Raw genomic sequence first — 25798 nt, 5'->3', positions numbered from 1 at the left:
AAAAAAATCATGTTTGTTGTCCGTGTATTTTTGTATATATTTCTATATACTATTTGTAGATCTATATACTATTTGGAGATGATGATAATGGATTAAAAACACGGAATTGAAAAAATTTAAAAAAGAGTTTGCTTGTTAGGTGAACTTGTTTAAATGTCAAAAAAATCATATTTAGAGAATTAAAATTCAAAAATTATATTGAAAAAAATAATAATTTTTTTATTTTATAAATGAAAAAAATCCGAATTTGGGATGTACCATTATTTGAAAAGAAATAGTAATCAGCTTGTGAAGGGAAAAAATAAAAATCTTTTCTTATTACATATTACATACACACTTCCAAGAGACGCAGAGAGAGAGAGAACAGAAGATCCAAGAATGGCTGTTTCAGCCGCAGATAACGTCCCTCCCTTCATCGCCGCCCAGCTCACTCACCTCCTCTCTCACTTTCGTTTCACTCTCAAGGCAAGGCACTCTCCCAATATTCTCGCTTTTTTCACTCCCACCAAGTTATTTCCCTAATTAGGGTTTTCTATCTTACATTTGGGGCTTTTTGCAGGTTGAACAAATGTGGTCAGGTGATAAGTACAATTCCGGCCCCTTCGATAGATTCACACTCCTCATTCCCTTCTGCTTGGACTTCATCAAGTGTATTATTTATTTCCCCCCTTTCTCAATTGCAAAAATTTCTCCCTTTTTTTGGGATGATCATTAGGGTTTTTTATGGGATTTCAGGGGATGTTATATACAATGCCGAGTGTCCTACCGTTGCGCCTGATGTTATATTTGGACCCGAAGATGAAGACTTTCACCCATTTCCCATGTCTTCTGATGATGGAACACAAGCTAGTAACTGTTTGAGTGATTGGAACTACAGAGACCCTGCCCGCCTCCTTTCACTTGTTCAATTCTTGAGGTGAAATGAAATTAGATAAAATTACGGGTTTTTGTTTTTCTAGTGTGTAATTGTTGAGTGAATGTGGTTTCGCTTCAATAGGGATCAATACGTGTTGTATCAGAGGAAGCGTGTAGGAGAAGTCGATGATGATCGGTTGAAGTTCGAAATCAGCACCATTTTATCCAGGGAGGTACATTTTCAGATCATCACTGCATTCTTGCAAAGTATTCACAAAATTGAGTAGTTGTTTTTGGTGTATATGTCTCTGTTTGTGCAAGTAGTTCTTGACTTGATTAGTGTGATGCAGCTTGATCTCTTCCATCTCTTTGATTTGGAGAACACATTTGAATTTTGGATGATGCTTTATATGTAATGGATATGGATATGATTGATCCTTCCCTTGAATGAGATATGTCTGACTGTGGAACTTTGCTGCAGGGAATAGAAATGCACATGAGTTCTGTTGCTGAGAAGGTATTTCTTTACGAAATGTGTTAATAATTTTTACGATCTACTCATGGATGGTTGAAGAAATTAAAGTAGGTTTTGGACAATGTTCTTCACTCCTATAAGTTTGCATTTTAGTGTAGCCAGAGGAGGTTAAATTTGCTGTGCCCTTACTGGACATGAACATAAACAAGATGGTGCCTAGTTGCCCATGGAGGTATCCTCAGAAGATACACTTGCAGGTTGCTTTCTTTTCTCTTTCTAAACGACTCTCTTTAACATCTTAACGACTTGTTTTTGGCAACAAACAAATAAAGGGAAAACCTTATCATATGCTAAATGTAGGTTGTATATCCTGTTGGGAGGAAATATACCTCTGCTCCTTCAGCTCCTCGGCTCAAATTGGTATCTTCTTCTGAGTTGAAAGCTCTATTTTCCATTGATGATGTCAAGCTGCCTCCTTGGTTGGATGGGATGTAAGATTTTTGACTTGTTATCTTTATTCCCCAATGATAGATATATCCAAGATTAAGTTGATTTCTGAGTACTGACAATATGTTGGCTTTTGTGTTTATTCTGTTTTTCATAGGTGTTTGGCAGAATATCTTCCAAACTTGGAAGAATATCTTGAGAAACAGGTTAGCTGAAAATATCTTTTGTGTTGTCTGTTACAATTTAGAAGTGTTTTGTGGACATCCTTGTTTTTGTTAAAATTATTGTAAATTTTAAGTTGTGTTTAACTTAGGTCTCGGAGGCTGTCTCGTTAATTGATCTAAGAAGGCAATTCATTGAAGCATTGGCCATTCAGCTAGGAAGGCCAGTTGAAGCTGATCCTGTACTTGCCCTTGACTCGTATTCTCAAATTGTTAGTATTGTTCGGTTTTGACATTAGACATTAATAATTGCTAGTTTCTGGCTTCTTTGTTGTCAGGTCTTCTGCAGAAAAGCAACTTTTCTTTCTGCAACTGGAGTTTTCACATTCCTGGTAATTTACAGATATCATTACTGATGGATTATGAATTGAGTTTGACCAAAAGTCTGACTGTTCTGTTTATTTAGGTACACTTTCTAATTCCAACTCAGTTTCCAAAGCAACAGCCAGCTATTATGCTTCAAAGTTCACAGGTTATTTTCATTTCAACATACTTCTGTTTGGAAATTTAGAATAGGCATTACTGTGTTAGAAATGTTGGGCAGCAGATAAATAAGATGCTCTTGTGGGACAGTTTTACTCATCTAGGCTTGTAGCTAACGTTTCTTCATTGGGCTATAACTCACCCTATTTTGCATTTGTTATTTTTTAGCATTTTAATTCCCAAATGGCGCCACTTAAGTCGCGTTCTATAGCTGATTATCCATGGAGTCCAAGATGGGAACCGTTGCTGATGGCTGAGCGAATCTAGTGAGTGTTTTCCAGATTATCTTCTTGGTTTTTGCCATTATGTATGGTAGGTTCTTCTCTGCGTCATCCAATCCAATCCAAGCTAATGCGAGTCATTTCTGTAGTGAGTTTCTGGCAGATGAAGCTTTGAACTTCAAGCGACAATGCAGCGAGGGTCAGCTTCAATAATAACTTTGTTGGGCGGAATCTTTAAAGTGGTTCATTATAAACATGTAATTTTGGTCTGCTGGATCAATGTATCTTTTTTGTTTGAATTTAAATGAATTTGCTATCGAACTTCATCTTGTTACTCAATGTATTTGAAGCAGATGGATATTGCTATGCTAGTGTATAATTCATTAATTCGTATGTTTCTTTTTCTCCTTTTTCTGGGCTCTATTTTGTTATTATATAGAAAAAGCTTGTGTGTGTCTATTCTAAGTTATGAAACAAGCAAAGGCAAATTTACTGATGCAACATTCAATGAATTTTCGTTTCAGGGGAATAATAAAGACTAGTTCAATATTACTATAAGAATCTAAACCAAATTATTTTGTTACAAACTTGGAAGAGAATAAAAATGAAATATATAACTTTTACAAGATTATTGTTAACCTAAAATTAAAGGGAGAAAAGAAAGAATAGAGGGTAAAGCAGGCACTACAGACTTATATAAGAATACAAGAATAAGCAAAGGAAATTACCAATTCAATTCAAAGTACTTCCCAACTAAAGCTGAAGCTAAATGGAGTCACACGCAACGATTCTTCTGTCTCGCTATTATTCAGTTCCTCTAGTATTGTCCACTATCCAACCCACTCCTCCATTTCTTGGTTTTCCCTCCAAAACTTCTCTTTCATTTCCGCGCCTCAATTTTTCCACCCCAGGTAATTAACCACTTATTTATTCAGTTAGTTACAATTATTAGTTACCCTAGTATTCAAGCTTGCACTCCATATGTTTGTATAAATGCCTATATGGGATCCATACTTGCGGAGCAAAATTTATTCATATTTAATTTGTTTTGTTTGTTTTCTATGTTTCAAGAAATCATAGGGCTGCCACTGTGAACCTTTTTTTTTAATTTTTGATATGAAGCAGGGGGAAGGTTGCGGCACTGTCTAACTGTTAGTGAAGGCTTGTCCTCTGCCAGTTCCTCTGGAAGCAGTGTTGATGTTGATGATGGCAGTGGCGGTGGCGGCGGAAAAGAAGAGGTACTGTTGGATGAGAGTCGAATGGTTAGGGTGTGTGATAAGCTTATTGGTGTTTTCATGGTTGACAAGCCCACACCTACCGATTGGAGGAGGTTGCTGGCTTTTAGCAGGGAGTGGGATAGCATTAGGCCCCATTTCTTCAAGCGATGTCAGGATAGGGCAGATGCCGAGGCTGATCCCACATTGAAGGAGAGGCTGCTCCGCCTTGGAAGGAAGCTCAAAGAGGTATGACTATGTGAATGAGAGCCTTATGTGCACTATTTGTAAGACAAGAAACGAATATTAAATAAGAAAGGTGTTAGATAGTACAAACCAAACTGTTATACTGGAAATTTGTTACAGGTCAAAGTTTGAAGCCCTGGAAACACCATTTGTAAGGGCCTAACAAGACAGATGTTTGTATAAAGGAAATAGTCTTGCACTTTAAGAGTTTAAGTATATACCATTTGCAGTGTTTATAGGGTGTAACCATATTGCTATGTGCACGGAAAAGGTGTGAAAGAAAGAAAGAAGGAGGGAAGGAACAATATCTTCTTGCTTTTCAGTCCTCCATTTTTGTTTTGTCACAGTTTGAATGGGATATGATCATTATTGTATTTTTGTAATGCAGTCCTGCCATAAGCTGTATTTATTTGGGAGGGATAAAGTAGAGAATGTTGCAATTTTATTAAGAAGTTCTTGTGCAGATTGATGAGGATGTGCAGAGACATAATGATCTGCTTGAAGTGATCAAAGGGGACCCATCAGGAATTACTAACATTGTCGCCAAGCGTCGTAAAGATTTTACAAAAGAATTCTTTGTGCACCTTCATACTGTAGCTGAATCCTACTATGACAATGCTGAAATGCAAAATGGTAAGATTTTGTTTCACAGACTTTTAGCATCTTTGTCTATTTTCTCTAACACTTTGGTTTAGATTCCAATATCATATCATCTTCATTTCTTGTCTTGTAAATTATCAAGCCACATTTAGTTCATTCAGTTCTGAGTTTTGAACGTATTTTGAACAATTAAATTATTTCTCATTTGCCATAAACTAATTTAAATGAGGTAGAAGGAACTTAAACTCTTAAATTTATGTAAATTTTAGTACCCTTGATATCAAAACTTAAAAACTAGAATAATATTAATTGATCATCAGAATACTAATGGCGGTAGTTCAGTCCTGCATATTTAACTAATTTGTTTGTTTATAACACCCCCCCTCCCTCCTTCTGTGACAAGAACTTGCAAAGCTTGGGAACACTTGCTTGGCTGCTGTACAAGCCTATGATGATGCAACCAAAAGCATGGAAAAGTTAAATGAAGCAGAGTTGAAATTCCAAGATATTATCAATTCTCCCTCACTTGAAGCTGCCTGCAGAAAAATAGACAGTTTGGCCGAAAAAAAGGAACTTGATTCCACATTGGTATTGATGATCACCAAAGCTTGGTCGGCTGCTAAGGAATCAAACATGATGAAAGATGAGGTATTGATGATGAAATCTGCATTTTCCTATTCCTATCTATGTTGATATATCTACTTAACTTTATAAGCTCGAAGGTTAAGAAATTTTTGGATGATTATTGCAACTAATATAGTTTGTTTAGGGTACACCGGTAGTGTAACCACATGGGAATTTCCATTTTTGTTAAAGGAGAGATGCCATAAAAGGGTATACTCATTTCAGATTTATGTTTACCGTAACATTATATGCAAATCTTGCCATTTTTTTATATTATTGTATGCAGGTAAAAGATGTACTTTATCATTTATATAAGACTGCTGTGGGAAACCTCCAGAGACTTGTGCCAAAAGAGATTCGAATTATCAAATATCTTATTAGAATTGAGGATCCTGAGGAACAACTGTGTGCTCTCAAAGATGCATTTACACCTGGAGAAGAACTTGAAGGAATCGATGTTGATAACTTGTACACGTATGTATGAATGTATCAATTTCAGAATGTAAACTTACTGAAATAGAATTTACTTACACTTTTGTGTTAATCATTTCGTTATTAATTTTTAGGACACCAGAGAAACTTCACACATGGATAAAGACTGTGGTGGATACTTATCATTTGAGCACAGAAGGTACCCTTATTAGGGAAGCAAGGGATATGCTGAATCCAGAGGTCATCCAAAAATTGGAGGTCCTTAAAACTGTTGTGGAAAGGAATTTCATGTGAATATGAGCTTAGCTTAAGAATATGGGTGCACTTGGAGCATGAGTCCTAGATGTCTACCAATCTGTAAGCCCTGAATTAAACGCATTGATGCAAGGAAGTGGCTAAATTATGGCCACTGTTCAAGGATTTAGACATTTTCTTTAAACAATAGAATCAGCTAAGCCAGGGAAAAAGCTAGACAATTCCTGATAATTATACCGTCTAATATAAAGTTAGGTCCTGGTTATTTTGGTTTCAATAAGATGTTGAAAACTGGGTGAGAGTAGGGGAATGTGAACTTTGCATATGGTATGCCATATATGAGATAGGAAAATGACATATTGCAAATTGAGAATTTGAATACAGTATTTGTAGGTGTAGTTTTTGCAGATAAATGTACAGCCTTTTGTATCTATTCCCCCCTTTATTCCTGTGTGTTTAATTAAATTCAGAAAAATGAGGAATAAAATACAGATTTGGTCAAATATGAATATATTGCATGTATTGACTATTTGCTTTTCATCATTGCGGTCGGTGATTGGCTGGCCAATTTTACTTATGAAATTGGACATTGATTGTAATTTGGAAATTTCCTCCAGGTGGTTACGAACTTAAGATAGTGGTTCCTTGCTTGTGGAAATGTTCTATGCTGTTGTTCCCCACTTTTTTGTCACTGAAAAGCAACTTTTGACAATTGTAATTGGCATGATTTTATTATGGACTTATTTGATTGAGTGGAGGGGGTTATTCAACAAAGATTCCAATCTTTATATATTCTCCACTTATGAGTTTAATACACGTGTGAGGCGTTTGTTCAAGATATCTAAACATATTTTTAAGAAAGATCACTTGGGAAGACTGGGAACTAAGAACTAAGAAGTGTGTTCCTAGAATATATTTCTAGTTATGTCATTATTATGTTTATTAGATATCATTTTAGACAGACCCCCTTATTCGGCTATGCTAGGCTAGCATAGAAATTATAGCTATGTCGGTATAGTTATGTCCATATTTACGACTGTTGCATTTTATTTCACACTTTTCATTCAATTTTCTATGAGAAAAATTGGTTCGGTGAAAAAGAAAGATACTGGTCATCATTAATTCTTCTTCCTTCTATAGTTCGATGGTATTATACTATTATTAGCTCATCACTTTGAAAAAAAAATAAAAATAATAAGAAAAATATTCTTAACTTTTGTATTTTTTATTTTATATTTGTTCTTGCTGAGTTTGGTCGTTGTATAGCTCATCCGTCGATGAATGTCTTCAAGCTTCTCGTCGGGATGAGTTATACGTCGGCAAGGAGAGAACAAGGGGGTGGGTACCTGCAAAAGACACTCCGACGCTCAAGTCAGTAAGTGTTTAAGAGGTATATAATAATTCTATGAATATAGAATGTAAGACATGAAATGAAAGTTATCATGTGTTATGTTGTGTTTATAATAATTCTATGAATATAGGATGTATGACATGATATAGAACTTATCATGTTATTAGATATAGAAGATTTCTTTTATAGGCATAAAATTGATGAATAGAATTGATGTTATGACCGTTTGGTCATTAAGATAGAAATGATGCTCATTAAGTCGGTAATAAAGGTGTCAGTTACAAGCAAAAGAATGAATGATAGTTAATGCCGAGTTATAACTCATAATGCATAATAAAGACTGAGTTATAAGGTGACGGATCAATATTCATTTTCTTTTATTTTTTTTGTTCCAATTTAATTTTGGAATCGCATTTTCATTATTATTGAGAGGCGAATAATCTTAGTACTTATCCTTTGATAAAAATAAATAATAAATGGAACACATTGGAACAAAAAACTAAGCTCATACAAAACCAAAAAGAAAACCCCATCCACCCCTTAAATCAAAATCTCAATCGAAAAAAAAACCGATGAGTTCAAGCGATAATACGAACGCCATTGCTGAATGTACGAAGCAACTGAGGCGCCACGAAGTTGCCATTGCTGAGCTCAACAACCTTCCCTCTTCCTCCGTAATTACCTTACTACCCCCTTTTTACTCTTTCTCCATTACTTATAGGGTTTTGATATTCAATTAGGGTTTTTATGCTTCTCACTTTCTTGAGTCTGATGGGAACAATACATTATTTTCTAGCTTCTATTGGAACTATACTGGACCTAAGTGTAGTCATAAAAATTAATTGGAATAAGAATATTTACAATTTTGGATCATATGTACCTAGCTTGCTCTTGGGTTATTTCTTGAGTTACGAAAACTAGTTTAGTTGCAATGAGAATTCAACTCATGTGTTTATTCTGTGACTTACTCTTATGAATTTATCCTCTTATTCCCTTGAAAAATGTAATGTAGCACTAGTTCACATTTTTATCACATTTTGAACCATTGTTCTTGGGAGTTTAATTTAAGCGTAAACCTCTGATTTTGTCCCTGACCAAAGAACATGGAGGATAAAGTGGTTCTTTGCAATTTTAATTAGTCCTTTATGGTGAAAATTCATGTGCAGTTAAGTTGATGACAATTTAGATAAGGTGAAAACTCAGGTGCAGTCGACGTGAAATTGATAATTGAGAATTGTTAGATGAAAATTTAGTCAAATCAGTCAAATCATCTAACGAAAATTTAGTCAAATCAGTCAAATCATCTAACGGCTCTCACTTATCAACTTCACGTGAAGTTGACTGTACCTGAGTTTACACCTTTAGTTAAACCTATCAAATTATTTAACTGACTCTCAGCTATCAACTTTACATGAAGTTAACTGTACCGGAGTTTTTACCTTTGAAAAAAGAGTGACGAATTTGAAAAATAATTGGGAGTGGTAACTCATCCTCCTAATCATTACTCGACAAATTTAGTCATTCTATACAAAATCCGTACATGTATGAAGGAAGCCTCTAAACATATTTGTGTCTTCTAATATTTCTATATTTCGTGGCAATTTCTATTCTAAAATAATTACCCAATAGGTCTAAAAGGACATGCTTTGTTTTCTTGCTGCAGGCTGTGTATCAGAGAAATTGCAACTTATATTTTCGCACAACCATCCAGAAAGCAACAACAACGGAACAAAGTAAGAATTATTCACCTTTGACTATGTTCTTCACCCATGTTTTTATGTAATTCTTAGGAGATACCCGTGTTTGAAGGTGCCAATTGCCAAACAATTCTAATAACATATTTTTCCCCTGAATTTGTGTTGGTCAGAGCAACTAGATTCAGTCAAAGCCAAGCTAAGAAATCTGAATCCTTCTTCTTCGTAGCCATGAAGCCTAATTCTTTCTTGGTAAGTAACACTAACAATTTCCTGAGCTATGAGGGAGGACAATAATGTAATTAGACTATTAGAGGACTAATGTTCCAACTTGGAAGTTTCTTCTTTTGTCCAATTGCTATGTAAAGTGAAATGCATTTTACTAGTGATGTTTGTTCTACACTACAAAATGAACACTTTAATTGAAATTTGTCCCTTATGAATTTTGTTTTATTACTGACTCTTGTGATTATTTGTGTTTTGATTGGTTATGGACATTTGATAACTTCGAAGAAATTGTTATAGAGAACAAGATGCTATCAAAGATAATCTATTGCTTCAAATTTGATGTATGATAAGATAGTTTAGTGTATGGTTCAAATTTGTCCCACTAAGTTATCTTAGTACACTACTTACCTCTTAAGATGTATGTATTTTATTTTATTTTTTTAATGTAAGCTTCATGAAAGGTTATTTTTTTATTAAAGGAAATTAATTTGAATGTGTTATTAGAATAACAAAAATTATATTTATCTAATTATATGCCACTATATGTATGATTCTTTTAAATAACTTGGCAACTAGCTAAGATTAAATACTATTGACTATAGTCTATATGACCATATATAATTGGTGGATGAGCGACTTACACTGACTTTATACAAAACTAAAATCATAAATTAGATATAAAAGAATAAAATGTAATAAAGTTGAAATAGGTCTATGAGGCTGAAAGAGCAAGGCTCTGACAAAATATCTTTACAATAAGGTGAGAAGATAAGGTTAAAATTTTAATGGGGGTAGCTTTCGGCACAGCAAAGCTTGAGAAAGAAAACCCAGACAGTAATCGAATTTTTTAACCCTTGGAACTGGGTAATTATATCTGATTACTCTTACAAGATCTTCTACGATTTTAAAAAATAAATAATAAAAGTATCCATTTTTTAATTTATCAGTCAAGCAAGAAGAACTAAGCAATTCTTGTATCTAATATCAACCTTGGTGTCATCCCTACCCTAATAATTGAGATGGTATGTCAGCAAATTTTAACGTGTGTGTATATAGTAATAATAATAATAAATCATTTTAAACACAATAATAGCATTATAACAACACTCCTTTTGTTTTTTCTTTGTTCTTTCATACAACTCAACTTTCATGTTATTATCATTTCTTCTCTCTTTTTAATTAGTAGTTTGGTGTTAATTTACTACATGTATTTGGGTATCACAATTTAGTTGTGCATTTATACATTTTTTAAAAGAATTTTTCTTCTAGGTATTATGGTCATAATGAAACTATTGCCAAAGTATATTAATATGAAATTAGATAATAGTATAAATATTTTTAATTACAGTTAAAATATAACTCTGATTCGCCAAAAAAAAAATCTGAAACTGATGTCACAATAATAATTATTTAACATGCTAAAATTGCTTCAAGTAAAACAGATAAATAAGAAGCTGAAGCTGCTCAAATGCAAGTGCCAAAAATATGACGTGTCTCGTTAAGTAATTTATGCTACTATATTATTGTGGAGGTGATGATGTATAACCACGGTCACAAGATAAGGTTGATAGATTGGTGAGTTAGCAAACTTACAATAAATAAAATATCCCCATCTCTGCGATGCATGTATGTCTTCCCTTCTCATCCAGCTTTGGATTATTCATTTTCCGATGGCATTATGTTGTTGGCTTGGGGTAAAAAACAAAATTAGAAGGAGAGAAAAACTCATTTTCTTTTTCTTCTTTTAAATTGTCTTTGATTTGTCACGTAATTTAATCTCCTTTTTTTTTTCTTTACAGAATTGAGATATATATCGTCTCTTATGGAAAAACAAATATTGTATAATTTATATATAGTAAGATGTTCATTGACCTTCATTCTAGGAGAGATTAGTAAAGACAAGATAGTGAGATACTGTAACAGTATAGAAGAACAATTTACTAAAATTAGGGAATTAAAGATAGAAAAAGGATAAAATTCATGAGGTAGAAAAGGAATTCAGAGTAAAGAAAGTGTTTTTCTTATTCACCAGTATTTTCTAACAACTAAATACGTATTTTTTTATTTTGTTAATTAAAAATAGTTTAAATATATAATTAATTAATAATTTTTATATTTTTATAGGAGTATTAAGAGTATTTAGTGTATAAATAAATAATATTTATTATTATTATTATTATTATTATTATTATTATTATTATTATTATTATTATTATTGGGCTATCTACAGTGTCTCTTAACTCGACAGACTAAAGACTAAGTGTGTGTTTGGATTGACATTTGTCAAATTAGAGTTTGAATGAAATTGATTTTATAAAATTATTTTTGGATAAAAGTGAACATGATTTATATTTGGCAATTCTATATCAAAATTGTTTTTGATGAAATGAATATTGTTTTAATAATATTAGTTAAAATCACTCTTAAATAGATAGTTATTAAAAAAATATAATATTAAATTATAATGTTATCTTTTTAAGTATATTTAATATTTTTTATATTTTTTAAGTATATTTTTTATATAATATTTTTTAGTACTCTATTTTAATATACTATAATTTTTTATTATTATAATAACAATTAATATTTATTTATTAAATTAAAAATAACATATAAAAATTAATAAAATATACTTTATATTAAAAAAATAAAAATAATATATGAATAAATCAATAATGTTTTTTAATACTCTTTCTAAATACTCTTGATAATCTTATTTTTATTATTATTTTAGCTTCTAACTTTTTACTAGTTATGATTTTATTATTACTCATGGTTAATTTTTTTATTTAATTGATCATTTTTAATAGAAACAATAATATATATTATAAAAAATTAGAATAATAAATGATGCACAAGAATTACAATAATAAATTTTATAATATCAAATAAAAAATATTGTATAATTTTTTCAGTATTCTTAGTATTCTTTTATTTAATATTATTTTAGACTATAAATTTTTATTACTTATGACTTGGGTTGAAAGTGAACCGAGCTCAAACTCGACTCACGAAAATTGAGTTTAGTTTATGACTCGACTCATTAATAATCGAGCTTATTTTTTAAGTTCAAGTTCAATTCACCAAAACTCATGAGCTGGCTCAAATAATACATGAGCTGACTCAAATAACAAGAACATAATCTATAATTTTATATTAATAAATTATAACTTATATATATTAAAAAATATTAAAAAGATTAATTTTATATATTAAAAACCTAAATGAGTAAACGACATCAATTAATTATATTTTCTATTTAGTAGGGAATAAGAATTAGGATTGAAACTTAACAAGGATTCATGTTGGTAACGCACAATTTTTTTCTATTAACTAACGCACAAATCAAAATATATATGTAGAATTTTATATTACTATTTTATATGTGCATATATAATATTAAAAGTATAGATTAAATACATATAAGATATGTGTATTAATATATATAATCGAGTCAATTTACGAACTGAGTTTATCAAAGCTCAAGTTCGGCTTATTTAATTTATGAGCTCAATTTTAAGTTTAAACTCGTCTTATGAGCTCAGCTTATTGAGCTATTAATGAGTCGAGTTCGAGCTGGCTCATGAGTTGACTTGACTCACTTCTAGTCCTACTCATGACTCTATTGTTATGCATTCTCAGTTTTTTTATTTACTTTATCATTTTTAATTGGATTAAGAAGTCATATTATAGCAAAATTACAATAAAAAATTCAATAAAAAGAAAATAAAAATCAAAATATAAAAGAGTACTAAAAATAATAAAAAAATTAAAATATTTATGGAAAAAACTATTGAAATTAATAAGGAGCAGAAAAATCAAATGTAAATGCACGGTAAGTATCTTGTGTAAGAGATGTAACAAGGCACAAAAAATAATGGAGCATTGCCTTAGAAATTGTGAATGATTAAAGGTAATTTGGCATATGTTGGATCCTAGTATCCTGGACTCGACGGCTAGGACTGTTCTTGAAGAGTGGTTTCAGAAGGCCTTAGCTGATAATGAGGCGTCTTTTGATACAGGACTTTGGTGGGTATGGAGACATAGGTGCAATGACATATTCAATGCTAACAATCCTTAGACAGACCACAAGGTTGTTGCCTTGACCAGAATTACCGCCAAAGACTTACAAGTTTACAGTAATCGAAACAATGTCTTTAGATCTCTCTAAAATCGCCTGTGTTGGAACCACCAACAAACAATAGTTTTAAAGTTAATTGTGATGCAAGCTTGTATCGGATTCAAATTTAGCAGAATTCAGGTGTATTATTAGAGATTCTAAGGGAGGTTGGATCTTGGGTTTCTAAAAACATTTTTTCCTGATCTATCATCAGATATGAATTATTTGCTGCTTGGAGGAGGTTAGTTTTAGCTAGGAATTGGAGTTTAAGGGATATTATATGTGAAACGGATTGCCTTCACATTCTGCCCATCATGCATGGTCTTACAAATAGGTATTCATCTGAAGTAATAGATTTGGTTCATAAGATTCATGAGCTTTTATCTCGTTCTTGGTTTGTTCATGTTGAGTGGGTGTCCCGGAAGCAAATAAAGCTGTGAATTGGATATCTAGATATAGTACTAAGAGTAACTCTTATAATGTTATTTGGTTTGGACCTTATATTAATCTCCAGCAAATTATCGACTCGGATATAAGATAGTGTTTGCTTTATTTTTTTACATGTTTAGACAAAAAAAATGTACATTAAATAAATGCAGAAACTACAACTCTTTACTTTAGGTCAGAAGTTACAACTTCTTATTTCAACTAAACACGTGTTTAAGATGAAAAATCACGTCCGCATTTAGAATAAAAAAAGTTATCAATATAACGTTAAAAAATTTTAAACATATTTTTCTCCTATTCAATACTAAACTAAATACATTTTAATTTGTTGCATATTTAAACTCTATTTAAAAACTGAATTGACCACTAAAATTCATTTTATTATTATTATTATTATTATCATTATTGTTGGAGAAAGAATTAAAGAAAGAAAAGGTAGTCTAATGGGGACCCAATATGTGAACAGGTAGTTCAATCAAGTTTAATTATTTTACATTTTTTAATGTTTTATACTTTATTTAAAAATAATGTAGAAAGTCTGGTTGAGTATTGCTTTTCTAAAATGGATTACTTTTCTTACCTTTTTAAATTCTAGGAAAATTTTTGTTATTATGAGATTTTGAAACTATTTTTAATAATGTATGAACTATTTAATTATATTTCTTGAACCTTTTATTGATAGAATAAATATTAGATATTTCAATATTAAATTATTAAGAATAAATATAATTTAATTATGTATTATATGTTGTTATAAATTTTTATAAAATATCAATGACATTTTGTATTTTTAATATTAAAAAATATTTATTTACAAAATATCAATAATTTTTTGAACTACTATTATAAAAATATAAATATAAAAATAATCAAATATTATCGTATTTTACCCTAATATTAGCCTAAATATTACTGAGTCTCAATTGAATAATTGATTGGTCTTTAATTTTGTGAAGCTAATTGGACCCAGACGCAGCAATTTGCTTTACAAGTTTGGTGTGTGGGTTAAGCAATGTTTTGAGAACCGGACTGGTCATCAAACCGTTCTAGTTATTAGTTTATTGGTTTATTGGTTTAATCGGTCTAACCGATGGTTCAACTAAAAAAATCGTTCTAAAATAAAATAATAAATAAATTATAAATAAACATCCTAAAATGTAATTATAGTCTAATATAAATATTAAAATATCTTCGAAATTTAAAACACTACATAAAATATCATTAACCAAATCCATATGATCTTATCAAAATACAAACTCAAAAATTAAATAGTAAAAAAACATATCTAAATATTATATCCCAACATCATGATCTATCAATCATCAAAATCTGCAAGAACTTGTTGTAAATTTGCTTCGGTGGATTAGGATTAGGATTTGCAGCATCATTCGAAATAGGAGGATTGACAGACAAGTTACTATTCACAGATGCATTATTATATCAGCAGTTGCTTCTTGATTAATACTATTATCCATAACTGAAATTAATAAAAGTTTTATTAATTAAAACAAAATTAAAGACCAGCCACAGCACAATGAAAAATAAAAAAAATTATCAACATGACCATATCTAAATTCTGTCACCAACATTCAGCAACGAACAAAGCCAGCAAAATCAGCAATAATTAGGAACCAGCAACTACAAATCAAAGCAAAACCAGCAACTACAAAACAAAGAAATATTCATAACCAGATACGAAATTAAAGACCAGCCACAACACATTGAAAAATAAAAAAATTACCAACATGACCATATCTAAATTCTGCCACCAACATTCAGCAACAAACAAAGCCAGCAATAATTAGGAGCCAACAACTACAAATCAAAGCAAAACCAGCAACTACAAAACAAAGAAGTATCCATAACCAGATATGAAATTAAAGACCAGCCACAACACATTGAAAAATAAAAAAATTACCAACATGATCATGTCTAAATTCTGCCACCAACATTCAGCAACAAACAAAGCCAGCAATAATTAGGAGCCAGCAACTACAAATCAAAACAAAACCAGCAACTACAAAACAAAGAAGTATCCATAACCAGATACAAAATTAAAGACCAGCCACAACACATTAAAAAATAAAAAAAATTACCAACATGACCATATCTAAATTCTGTCACCAACATTCAGCAACAAACAAAGCCAGCAATCATTAGGAGCCAGCAACTACAAAGCAAAGCAAAACCAGCAACTACAAAACAAAGAAGTATCCATAACCAGATACGAAATTAAAGACCAGCCACAACACATTGAAAAATTAAAAAATTACCAACATGACCATATCTAAATTCTGCCACCAACATTCAACAACAAACAAAGCCAGCAAAACCAGCAATAATTAGGAGCCAGCAACTACAAATCAAAGCAAAACCAGCTACAAATCAAAGCAAAACCAGCAACTACAAAACAAAGAAGTATCCATAAACAGATACAAAATTAAAGACCAACCACAGCACATTGAAAAATAAAAAAATTATCAACATGACCATATCTAAATTCTCCCACCAACATTCAGCAACAAACAAAGCTAGCAAAACCAGTAATAATTAGGAGCCAGCAACTACAAATCAAAGCAAAACCAGCAACTACAAAACAAAAAAGTATCCATAACCAGATACGAAATTAAAGACTAGCCACAACACATTGAAAAATCAAAAAATTATCAACATGACCATAACTAAATTCTGCCACCAGCATTCAGCAACAAACAAAGCCAGCAAAACCAGCAATAATTAGGAGCCAGCAACTACAAATCAAAGCAAAACCAGCAACTACAAATCAAAGCCATTAGCAAATGTGAACAAAAAAATTAGGAGCCATCAGCAATCAGTAAACTAGTAGAAGTGTAAAATACTAGCAAACGAGCAATTAGAAAACACTAAACAGAGTAACAATAAATTTGAAAACAGAGAAAACACTAAAACAGAGAAAACACTAAAACACTAACCTGGGTAATTAGTTAATTACAGATCCATCAACAAATACATTCCGAACCAAACTTCAACCCAAGACCGAAGAAGAAGAATTGAAGAAAAACGGAACAAAAATTGAAGAAGGCTGAAGAAGAAGATCGAAGAACAACTACTTCAGAGCTTCAAAGTTCAAATCAAGAACAAGACTAAACATTTAGTGAAGAACTGAAGATGAAGACGAGAAGCCACTAAGAAGCCGGCGAAGATGAAGGCGACGTGCCGATCTACTGGGTTCCGGACACGGGAAAGAGGAAGAAGCGGCAGCGCTGAGGACCTGGGGCGGCAGCGGCGCTGAGGATCCGGGAATGGCGACGGCGATGAAGGGCTAGGGAGTATTCTGTGGCTCAGCAACGTAACCTTTAATTTGAGGTAGCCTAAGTTGGAGAGCGTTAATACTTACTTTTGTTCAACATTGCATCGCTTTGTCTCTACTCTCTAGTACAAAGAAGCTTCACACAAATCTATTTCGTATCTATCATACTATCATTCGTGGGGGGTAAATAGTCAAATTCGTCAATCATCATTAGTATTTTAAATTAGCCTCTAAAAAATTATTTTAATCAAATTCGTACTTTAAAGATTTTAAATTAATCGCATTAGTCCTTCTGTCATTTTTTTCATGACGCCAAAATTCATTAATTTCATATAAAAGTCTTAATTGACTATTAGCTTGATAAATTTATGAAATTAGGTCAAATCAAAATCTAATTAAAGAGAGAACTTGAGGCATTGGAATCCCTTAATTTGGGATTGATTTGATTTAATTTCATAAACTTAGCCGTCAATTAGGACTACTAAATGTGTGTTGTGGTATTACATAACCTGTCATATCAACAAATTTTGACGTTATTAGCAACGAAAGTGACGAAAAAACTAAAATGACTAACTTAAAATCTTTTAAATGACAAATCTTATTATAAAATAAGTGATCTTTAAGAGATTAATTTGGACATGTATTCATCTTAGGTGCTACCATATGTCTCTACAAGTACAATTACCATCAACAAATCTGTGGTATCTGTTAACATCCCTCACAATAATTTCCCTCTCTAAAATTCTGGTCATATACTTAAAAGCTTCATGACAATCCTTACAAATCCTCAAATTCTTCACAATTCTCAATGGTTTTCCTGGTGGTGCAGACCCACATAACACACCAAATGCCACTGCCAACTTCTCGCTGTGATGCCAAAGAGCCTCCTTTCTCCTTTCTTCCTCCACATTGTGCAACAACTCATCCCAAATTGGAACATATCCCAATTTCTCAATCTCCCCCATGATCTCTTGTAACTTGCGATAAATTGCCGCGGATCTCTCATGCTTCCAGTCCCCTGCTGCAAAAACATGTACTTTTCCCTGAATTTCAATCCAACTCCTCCCTCCTTGTTTCTTCACCCTCCGATCTCTCAACATTTTCCTCAATTCTGCAACATCATCCCACCTTTCTGCAGCTGACAACACATTGGCAACAATAACATAAGCCGAGTCATCAAGCGGTTCAAGTTCCAAAACCCTCCTGGCCATAGACCAAGCCTTATCGGCTTCACCATGAAAAGCACAAGCTGACAACAAGGCTCGCCAAACTGCAGCATCTGGCTCATATGGCATTGTCAATGCTACCCTCTCTGCCTGTTCCAAGTGCCCAGCACGGGCCATTGCACCTACCAAGCAAGTATAATGCACCAGAGTTGGCTGCAAACCATAATCCACTTTCATCCTTGTCAACCACTGATCAGCCTCAAGAAACATTCCAGCATTATAGAGTGCTGTCAACATTGCCAGAAAACTATACTCATCCGGCACCAGTCCTTGGCATTCAATTGAATCAAACAGTTCGGAAGTAGATTTATGATCTCCTTGCTGGGCATAACCGGCCATCATAGCATTCCAACCCACTAAATTCATCCAAGCCAAATTTTCCTCAAAAACCTGCCTTGCATTCTCAACAACGCCGGCTTTACCATAACCATCAACCAGAGCACTGCCCACCACCACATTTGAATCAAACCCAGCAACAACCGCATGCCCGTGTATCATTCTACACTGCTCCAATGCTGCCAGCTCAGCAGCAGCATGCAGACCCCCCGAAACGCTATGCTCTGTGGATGCAAAACCACGATGCCTCATGTCAGCCAAAACCAGAAGCGCATCCACAGAGCGGGAATTCTGAGCTAGACCCACGATCATAGCGGAATAACAAACACTATCTCTATCAGGTATTTCATCGAATACCTTGTGTGCGTGGTGCGGCATACGGCACTTGAAGTAAAAACTGAGTAGCGCAGAACCGGCAAAAGGATCACTGGAAAGGGCGAGCTTGAGGGAGAGGGAGTGGGGGGAAAGGGCAAAGGGGAGGGCAGAGAGTGCAGCTGAGGTGCGGAAGAGGGAGGCAAGGGTGCGATTGTTGGGGAGTGTTGGGTGGCGAAGCATGGAAACGAAGTAACGGAGGGCGAGGAGGGTATTGGAGTGGGCGGAGACAAGTGCGGTCCATGACACAACGTTGGGACTCCGGATTTGGCTGAACACGCGGACAGAGTAGGACGCCAAACTCTCCAATTTCGAGTAAAGCGTTACCAGATTGTTGAATGTCGCATTGTCGGTTGCAACTGATTTTATAGCCCGTGCGTGAATTGTACGCGGATCGGTCTTAGTGGGAGATGGAGACGGTGGCAGCGGCCGCGGTGGCGCGCTGAGGTCATCATGTTGCGCCATGATTCTCTCCATAAAAGAAGCAAACTTTATTATTACTCCTTTTTACTCTGTTTTTAGCAAGGTTCAGAAAACCGGACCAGTCATCAAACCGTTCTAGTCACTGGTTCACTGGTTTAACCGGTCCAACCGATAATTCAACCGAAAAAATCGTTTTAGAATAGAATAATAAATAAATTATAAATAAACATCCTAAAATATAATTATAGTCTAATATAAAACTTAAAATATCTTCCAAATTTAAAATACTACATGAAATATTATCAACCAAATCCATATGATCTTATCAAACTACAAATTCAAAAGTTAAATAGTAAAAAGAAATATTTAAATATTAAATGCCAACATGAAAAACTTGTTTTAGTGTGTTAAACTATTTTGTAGAAGATTTAAAGTGACAATAAGCTAATAAAATGGCACTCTAACTAAAATGTTACTAACAAGACAACCACTCAGGAACTAAGTAAAATACCCCAGCAGTGTAATATACTCGTACTCATAAAAGTGGCTGTCATTTTGTCTATTATCAACATACAATATTTTCAAACACTAGCAACTAATTGAGATAATTCATAATTTCTAACCCATAAAAGAATGATGACAGGAACGGGGAACCACAACACTAGGTGGAATAATAAACACAACCCATTTTTTGCTTGAAATGTAAAGCTTGGAAAATGGATTAGATTTCTTCACTGTGAATTTAAAAACAGAAAGTAGGACTACAAAACTGGAAGTACATAAAATATATATGACTTTAGGGAGGCCTTAGAGGGAACATATCATCATTTGTATCTTGCCGATTCTGTTCACTACGGGTAGAAAAGGAGATGGATCTTACAATAACAAAATTTCTCCCAGGTACAGAAAGGGACTTTGAAAACTTGGAACGACCAACATCTTTCTGCACAAAAGTTAACAACAGCCATTTGAAAATATAAAACAGCATTTGATTTGATTTCCATTTTTAGCATTCAGCAACAAACATTACAAAACAGCAACAAGTAATCCCTAATTACACTAAACTTGAAACTTCATCAGCAGCAAGTAATCCCTAATCACACTAGACCTGAAATTTCAACAAATATTACAAAATCGCAACAAGTAATCCCTAATCCCTAAACAAAAATTCCAATAATGATTTGATTTCCATTTTTAGCAGCAGCAAGAAAATTTCAACAAAAATTTCCGGAATTAAAAAAAAAGCAGCATCACAAAATCAGCAAAAATTAGCAATTTAACAATTTCACGTTAAAAATCAGCAAACAGAGCATAAAAGGAAGAGAAGAACGAAAGAAGTGAAAGCAATGCCACTAACCTTCGACGGAGACACGGACGGCGACCGGGGAGACGACGACGAGCCGCAACACGGCGGCGAGCTACTCCAAGCCTCGAACAGAGAAGCCACGGAGGACGGGAACAGGGGGGAAGGAAGACACCGAGCTACAAGAGAGGGCCTGGGTTCGGCACAGCTGGAAGGAGGAAGCCGCGGAGGCGCCGACAGCACGGACGGCGGCGGCACTGCGGCAGATCCGTTGCAGGGAGAACCTAGGGTTTGGGTTTGCTTCAGAGTTCAGAGGGTCACAGTGATTCACGAAAGGGGGGGTTGTATTGGGGGAAGGGGGTGAGACGGTTACTGAGTGAGGCTGAACCATGGGGTGTCTTTTTTTAAAAGAAAAAAAAAAAGAAAACGGCACAGTTTAACAAGAACCGGCCGGTTACCGGTTTGGTTCAACCGGCCGGTTTTCAACCAGTTCAGCGCTTTTATAGCGGTTTACAAATGAGCGGTTATTAGCATCGGACCGAACCGTATACATCGCCGGTTCCCGGTTTTCAGAACCTTGGTGTTACGTAGTACGTACTTACGTTCTTCTCTTCATCAATTTACGCAAACCACTCTTTCTTTCTTTCAATAGCGATGACGCAATCCAACCCCAGCTGGGGACGCTGACGTCACCTCTTTCGTCATCCAAACAACTTCACCCTCCTCTTCTCTCTCTCCTCTCTTCTCCTCTGACAACGATAAACGAACCTTCCAGGATGCTCTTCTTCCCTTTCTTTCCTCCATTGATGTGATGTGAACCCAATACTATTGCTTTTCTTCCCACTTTCATTCTCTCTTCTCTTTTCCCTCACTCGATTCTCATGCTTTGACTTCAACTAGTACCTTCTTTGTTTATTTTGTTCCGTCTTTTGCGCGCTGATTCCCTTTTGTCTCTGATTGGTTTTTCTGGGCTTGTCAAAGTTTGAACCTTTCTCTGATTTGGATGGATCTGGTGCCAGTTTCTCAGAATTTGGTCTTCTGGGGTGTCGAGTATACTTGAACTTCACTGATTCTACCTCAAAGGTTTTTCTTTTTTTTCATTCTTCAATTGAGGGAATAGCTTCTGGATTTTTGTTTTTTTTTTTTTGTTGTTTGTTTGATTTATGCTATTTTGGTTGCGCTGGAAATACAAAAAGGGGGTTTCTATTATCTTTGAAGGAAAATTGGTTGGGGGTGTACTCCTGTTCTCAGTTGAGGGTTGACTATTGTCAACTTACCTTCAAAAAGAGTGATTTGAGTTGAAGTGCGTACTTCCTTTTCATACAGTTTTGTTGTGAGTGGTTTGGATGTCATGTTTTTTTGTGACATAAGATTTTGCAGCTAACACTTGTTCAGATTAGCATATATGGTTTCTATTTATAGGTTGCTTTTTGTTTTCATTAGGTCTCTGCTGGAAATTCAAGACCTTATTTATCACACCAATATCCGTCTAATTAGTAGTTAGAGAAGTTTTGGGGAATCTATCTCAGAGAGAAATTTGAGTTTTTGGTTTCTGCAATCATAAGAGATGTTCTAGCCTGCTAGGGACAATTAGGTTCTCGGGTTTAAGAATGGCTAATTCAGCTGAACCCTCTTCGTCTTTGAGCTTTACATCGTCTTCGCACTTATCGAATGGCTCTGTTAGCCACAACATATGTCCCTCCTTCGGTGCTGATCCTGGACATAATCTTGATGTTATCAGTTTGAGTAAGCTTAGCTCCAGTTTGGAGCAGCTTTTGATTGATCCTGCTTGTGACTATAGTGATGCCGAGATCATTGTGGAAGAAATTCCGGTCGGTGTTCATCGATGCATTCTGGCCTCTAGAAGTAAGTTCTTCCATGAATTGTTCAAGAGTGAAAAAGGATCTTCAGATAAAGAAGGGAAATTGAAGTACTCCATGAGTGATTTATTGCCTTATGGCAATGTTGGATACGAAGCTTTTCAAATTTTCCTTGGTTATGTGTATACCGGTAAACTCAAGCCTTCTCCAATGGAGGTGTCAACATGTGTTGACAATGTGTGTGCACATGCTGCTTGTAGACCTGCAATTAACTTTGCTGTGGAGTTGATGTATGCATCTTCCATTTTTCAAATACCGGAGCTGGTATCGCTTTTCCAGGTAAATATTCTATCTATGATGATTTTGATATAAGAAAACATCAAAGGTTATGGATTATACATTTCAGTTAACTAAGTGATTTCCCATTTAATTAATCCATGCTATAAGATTCAACTTTTGTTTTCAAGTACATAACACAACCATTCCCTTATATCCGAATTTGAGATCGGCTATGTAAAAGATTTGCAATAGACTTTGACAAAGTTGAGCTATTGTAATAGATATTTACCAAAATTTGATTTCATCTTCTCTACTCTACTTGTTTGTGGATTCATTTAGAGAACTAGAGTTAAGAGGTTTATAAAAAGAATTAGTAGTAGATTTTATCTTCTAGAGTCATGTTATCGGCCAGGCTATAACCATAGTTCTCAATAAGAATTAAGATTCATTGGATTTCTCAGAACACATGAATTGATTATTGAGATTTATTTAATTTCCTCACAGCTAATACGATTGAATTTGGACTATCTAAAGTGAGGAAGTTGGTAAAGTGAAGGATTAATCACCATTGATTTGTAACTTCCATGAAATGTGTGCCCCACTATCTTAATTTAAGAGTGATTATCTCTTTACCACTTTATCAACTTCCTCACTTTAGAGGATCTTGATCCAATACGATTAACCTATCTTTAGTTAGGCCTAACTTTCAGATTTTTTTCTTTCCGAGGGAATATAAAATTAACTTTATAATTGACTTACCAAATATATCACTTTGTTTAGGCGCATGCCTTGTACCTGGCATCTTATGCATAGGCCCCGAGTATTGTCATCCTTAGCTTTTCCAGGGTACTGAATAACTGGACATCACATGTTTTGGTAATGCATGGGAAAATACTTGTAAAGCATCTAAACTAATAACGATTTGTGTCTTATCATGCTAACGGATCGAGGAGCTAATTAATACTTTGGATTATGGCAGCGACGTCTTCTTAACTTTGTAGGGAAGGCTCTTGTGGAAGATGTCATCCCAATCCTCATGGTTGCTTTCCATTGTAAATTGAATCAGCTTGTCACTCAGTGTGTCGACAGGGTGGTACGCTCAGACATTGACCAGATCTCAATCGAGAAGGAGCTTCCCTATGAGCTCGTGGAAAAGGTTAAGTTGCTCCGCCAAAACCAACAGCAAGATATGGAAACCGATGCTTCTGTAGATGTTCCTGTAGTTGATCCTTTGTGTCTAAAACGGATCACTAGAATACATAAAGCATTGGACTCGGATGATGTTGAGCTTGTTAAACTTCTTTTAAACGAGTCAGACATTACATTAGATAAAGCCAATGCTCTCCATTATGCTACAGCATACTGTGATCCCAAGGTTGTTTCTGAGGTACTTAGTTTGGGTCTGGCTGATGTAAATCTTCGGAATTCTCGGGGGTACTCGGTGCTTCATATAGCCGCCATGCGTAAAGAACCTTCTATTATAGTATCACTTCTCTCAAAAGGAGCTTGTGCATCGGATTTGACTTCGGATGGCCAGAGTGCTGTTAGTATTTGCAGGAGGTTGACAAGGCCAAAGGATTATCATGCGAAAACAGAACAGGGGAAGGAGACAAACAAAGATAGAATATGCATCGATGTTCTTGAAAGAGAAATGAGAAGGAATCCATTGGCTGGGGATGCTACAACTTCTTCCCATACAATGGCCGACGATCTACACATGAAGCTACTATACCTGGAGAACAGAGGTATCCATTGATGTTCTTCCATCTTGATGCTGCTTATTGAATTCTCATAGGAGATTCGATATATTGTTTTTAAATACTTTGAATCATGTTTTAACTGATTTTGTTATGTTTTCATGGGTTATTTTATGCTCAAACCATCATATTAAGTATTGCTGCTTTGTGCAGTGGCATTTGCAAGATTGTTCTTCCCTTCAGAAGCAAAACTAGCCATGGACATCGCTCATGCAGAGACAACTTCCGAGTTTGCTGGTCTTTCTGCTTCGAAAGGTTCAAATGGCAACCTAAGGGAAGTAGATCTCAACGAGACACCGATCGTGCAAAACAAAAGACTTCTTTCTAGGATGGAAGCCCTTATGAAAACAGGTAGGAACTATCTTAAGATAATTTTTTGATTTGATGTAACCGTTGATGTGTTCCAATAACAAGTCTAATGTCGAAGATCTTTTACCTTTTTGTGGTGGCAGTCGAGATGGGAAGGCGCTACTTTCCGCATTGCTCGGAAGTACTGGATAAGTTCATGGAGGATGACCTCCCCGACTTGTTCTACCTCGAGAAGGGAACCCAAGAAGAGCAGCGAATCAAGAGAACGCGCTTCATGGAGCTCAAAGACGATGTCCACAAGGCTTTCACCAAGGACAAGGCCGAGTTTAGCCGCTCCGGAATTTCGTCCTCTTCATCCTCATCATCCCTCAGAGATTCTGTACATTACAACAAGGCTAGAAAAGTGTGAACTGTGAAATATAGCATAGCTTCTTCATTTTCTTTTTTGGTTTCTGACTTCACATATTATAATATATAGTGCAAATTTTAGAGGTTGATGCATGCTCCCCAACCAAGTCATATGTAAAATTGTAATAGCAGGAAGGAAAGTTGATCCTTTACAAAGTGGTGTTTTTGACAAAAATAATTTCCTTTCCCTTCTTCCAATTTGTGACAAATTTACAGTATAAATTTTGTTACAGATGAAGTATATAGGATCTATCATTAATTAGGTGCAGTCTATTAATTGTATGGTTATTTTACTCGTAAAATGTGATTTTGCAAGAAAATAGATGAATTATGCAATAAGTAATATTCACTTTTTTCCTTTTC

General features: G+C 34.4%; 4 protein-coding genes and 2 long non-coding RNA genes across 11 annotated transcripts; 4 read left to right on the top strand and 2 right to left on the bottom strand.

Moving 5' to 3' along the window:
- Positions 1-259: 259 nt before the first annotated feature.
- Positions 260-3110, top strand: LOC112796129 (uncharacterized). Its single transcript, XM_025838438.3, has 13 exons — positions 260-465; positions 560-650; positions 736-916; positions 998-1088; positions 1337-1372; positions 1489-1587; positions 1691-1821; positions 1935-1983; positions 2091-2180; positions 2277-2330; positions 2405-2470; positions 2650-2747; positions 2852-3110. The coding sequence occupies exons 1-13, from the start codon at positions 379-381 to the stop codon at positions 2913-2915; spliced, it is 1137 nt and encodes a 378-aa protein (XP_025694223.1). The 5' UTR covers positions 260-378; the 3' UTR covers positions 2916-3110.
- A 100-nt stretch (positions 3111-3210) lies between these two features.
- Positions 3211-6486, top strand: LOC112796128 (uncharacterized protein At4g37920). 4 transcript variants are annotated; one of them, XM_025838435.3, is made up of 6 exons: positions 3211-3613; positions 3828-4165; positions 4627-4795; positions 5166-5410; positions 5673-5860; positions 5953-6486. In XM_025838435.3, exons 1-6 carry the CDS (start codon positions 3472-3474, stop codon positions 6110-6112), a joined length of 1242 nt encoding a protein of 413 aa, XP_025694220.1. In that variant the 5' UTR covers positions 3211-3471; the 3' UTR covers positions 6113-6486. The 4 variants fall into 4 exon arrangements, with proteins under 4 accessions (XP_025694220.1, XP_072091082.1, XP_025694221.1 ...); XM_072234981.1 differs by having other exon boundaries at positions 3227-3613; positions 5961-6486; XM_025838436.3 differs by having other exon boundaries at positions 3355-3613; positions 3825-4165; positions 5961-6486.
- A 465-nt stretch (positions 6487-6951) lies between these two features.
- On the top strand, positions 6952-9574 carry LOC140184392 (uncharacterized). Its single transcript, XR_011880903.1, has 3 exons — positions 6952-8098; positions 9088-9157; positions 9292-9574. It is a non-coding gene; the product is annotated as an uncharacterized lncRNA (long non-coding RNA).
- Positions 9575-15064: 5490 nt separating this feature from the next.
- LOC140184391 (uncharacterized) lies at positions 15065-17362 on the bottom strand. The gene is made up of 2 exons (XR_011880902.1): positions 16865-17362; positions 15065-15390 (listed from the first exon to the last, which is right to left on the bottom strand). It is a non-coding gene; the product is annotated as an uncharacterized lncRNA (long non-coding RNA).
- A 420-nt stretch (positions 17363-17782) lies between these two features.
- Positions 17783-21251, bottom strand: LOC112796126 (pentatricopeptide repeat-containing protein At4g33170). Of its 2 annotated transcripts, none has more exons than XM_072234980.1 (2): positions 20917-21251; positions 17783-20502 (listed from the first exon to the last, which is right to left on the bottom strand). In XM_072234980.1, exon 2 carries the CDS (start codon positions 19611-19613, stop codon positions 17859-17861), a length of 1755 nt encoding a protein of 584 aa, XP_072091081.1. In that variant the 5' UTR covers positions 19614-20502; positions 20917-21251; the 3' UTR covers positions 17783-17858. The 2 variants fall into 2 exon arrangements, with proteins under 2 accessions (XP_072091081.1, XP_025694217.1); XM_025838432.3 differs by having other exon boundaries at positions 17783-19709; positions 20917-21240.
- A 228-nt stretch (positions 21252-21479) lies between these two features.
- Positions 21480-25755, top strand: LOC112796125 (BTB/POZ domain and ankyrin repeat-containing protein NPR1). 2 transcript variants are annotated; one of them, XM_025838429.3, is made up of 5 exons: positions 21480-21945; positions 22306-23021; positions 23941-24706; positions 24872-25069; positions 25171-25755. In XM_025838429.3, exons 2-5 carry the CDS (start codon positions 22473-22475, stop codon positions 25434-25436), a joined length of 1779 nt encoding a protein of 592 aa, XP_025694214.1. In that variant the 5' UTR covers positions 21480-21945; positions 22306-22472; the 3' UTR covers positions 25437-25755. The 2 variants fall into 2 exon arrangements, with proteins under 2 accessions (XP_025694214.1, XP_025694215.1); XM_025838430.3 differs by having other exon boundaries at positions 21480-23021.
- The last annotated feature ends 43 nt before the right edge of the window (positions 25756-25798 follow it).

This window comes from Arachis hypogaea, chromosome 4 (genome assembly GCF_003086295.3).
Source record: "Arachis hypogaea cultivar Tifrunner chromosome 4, arahy.Tifrunner.gnm2.J5K5, whole genome shotgun sequence".
In the NCBI taxonomy this organism is placed as follows: domain Eukaryota; kingdom Viridiplantae; phylum Streptophyta; class Magnoliopsida; order Fabales; family Fabaceae; genus Arachis; species Arachis hypogaea.
This window is presented reverse-complemented; position numbering and strand designations above follow the sequence as displayed.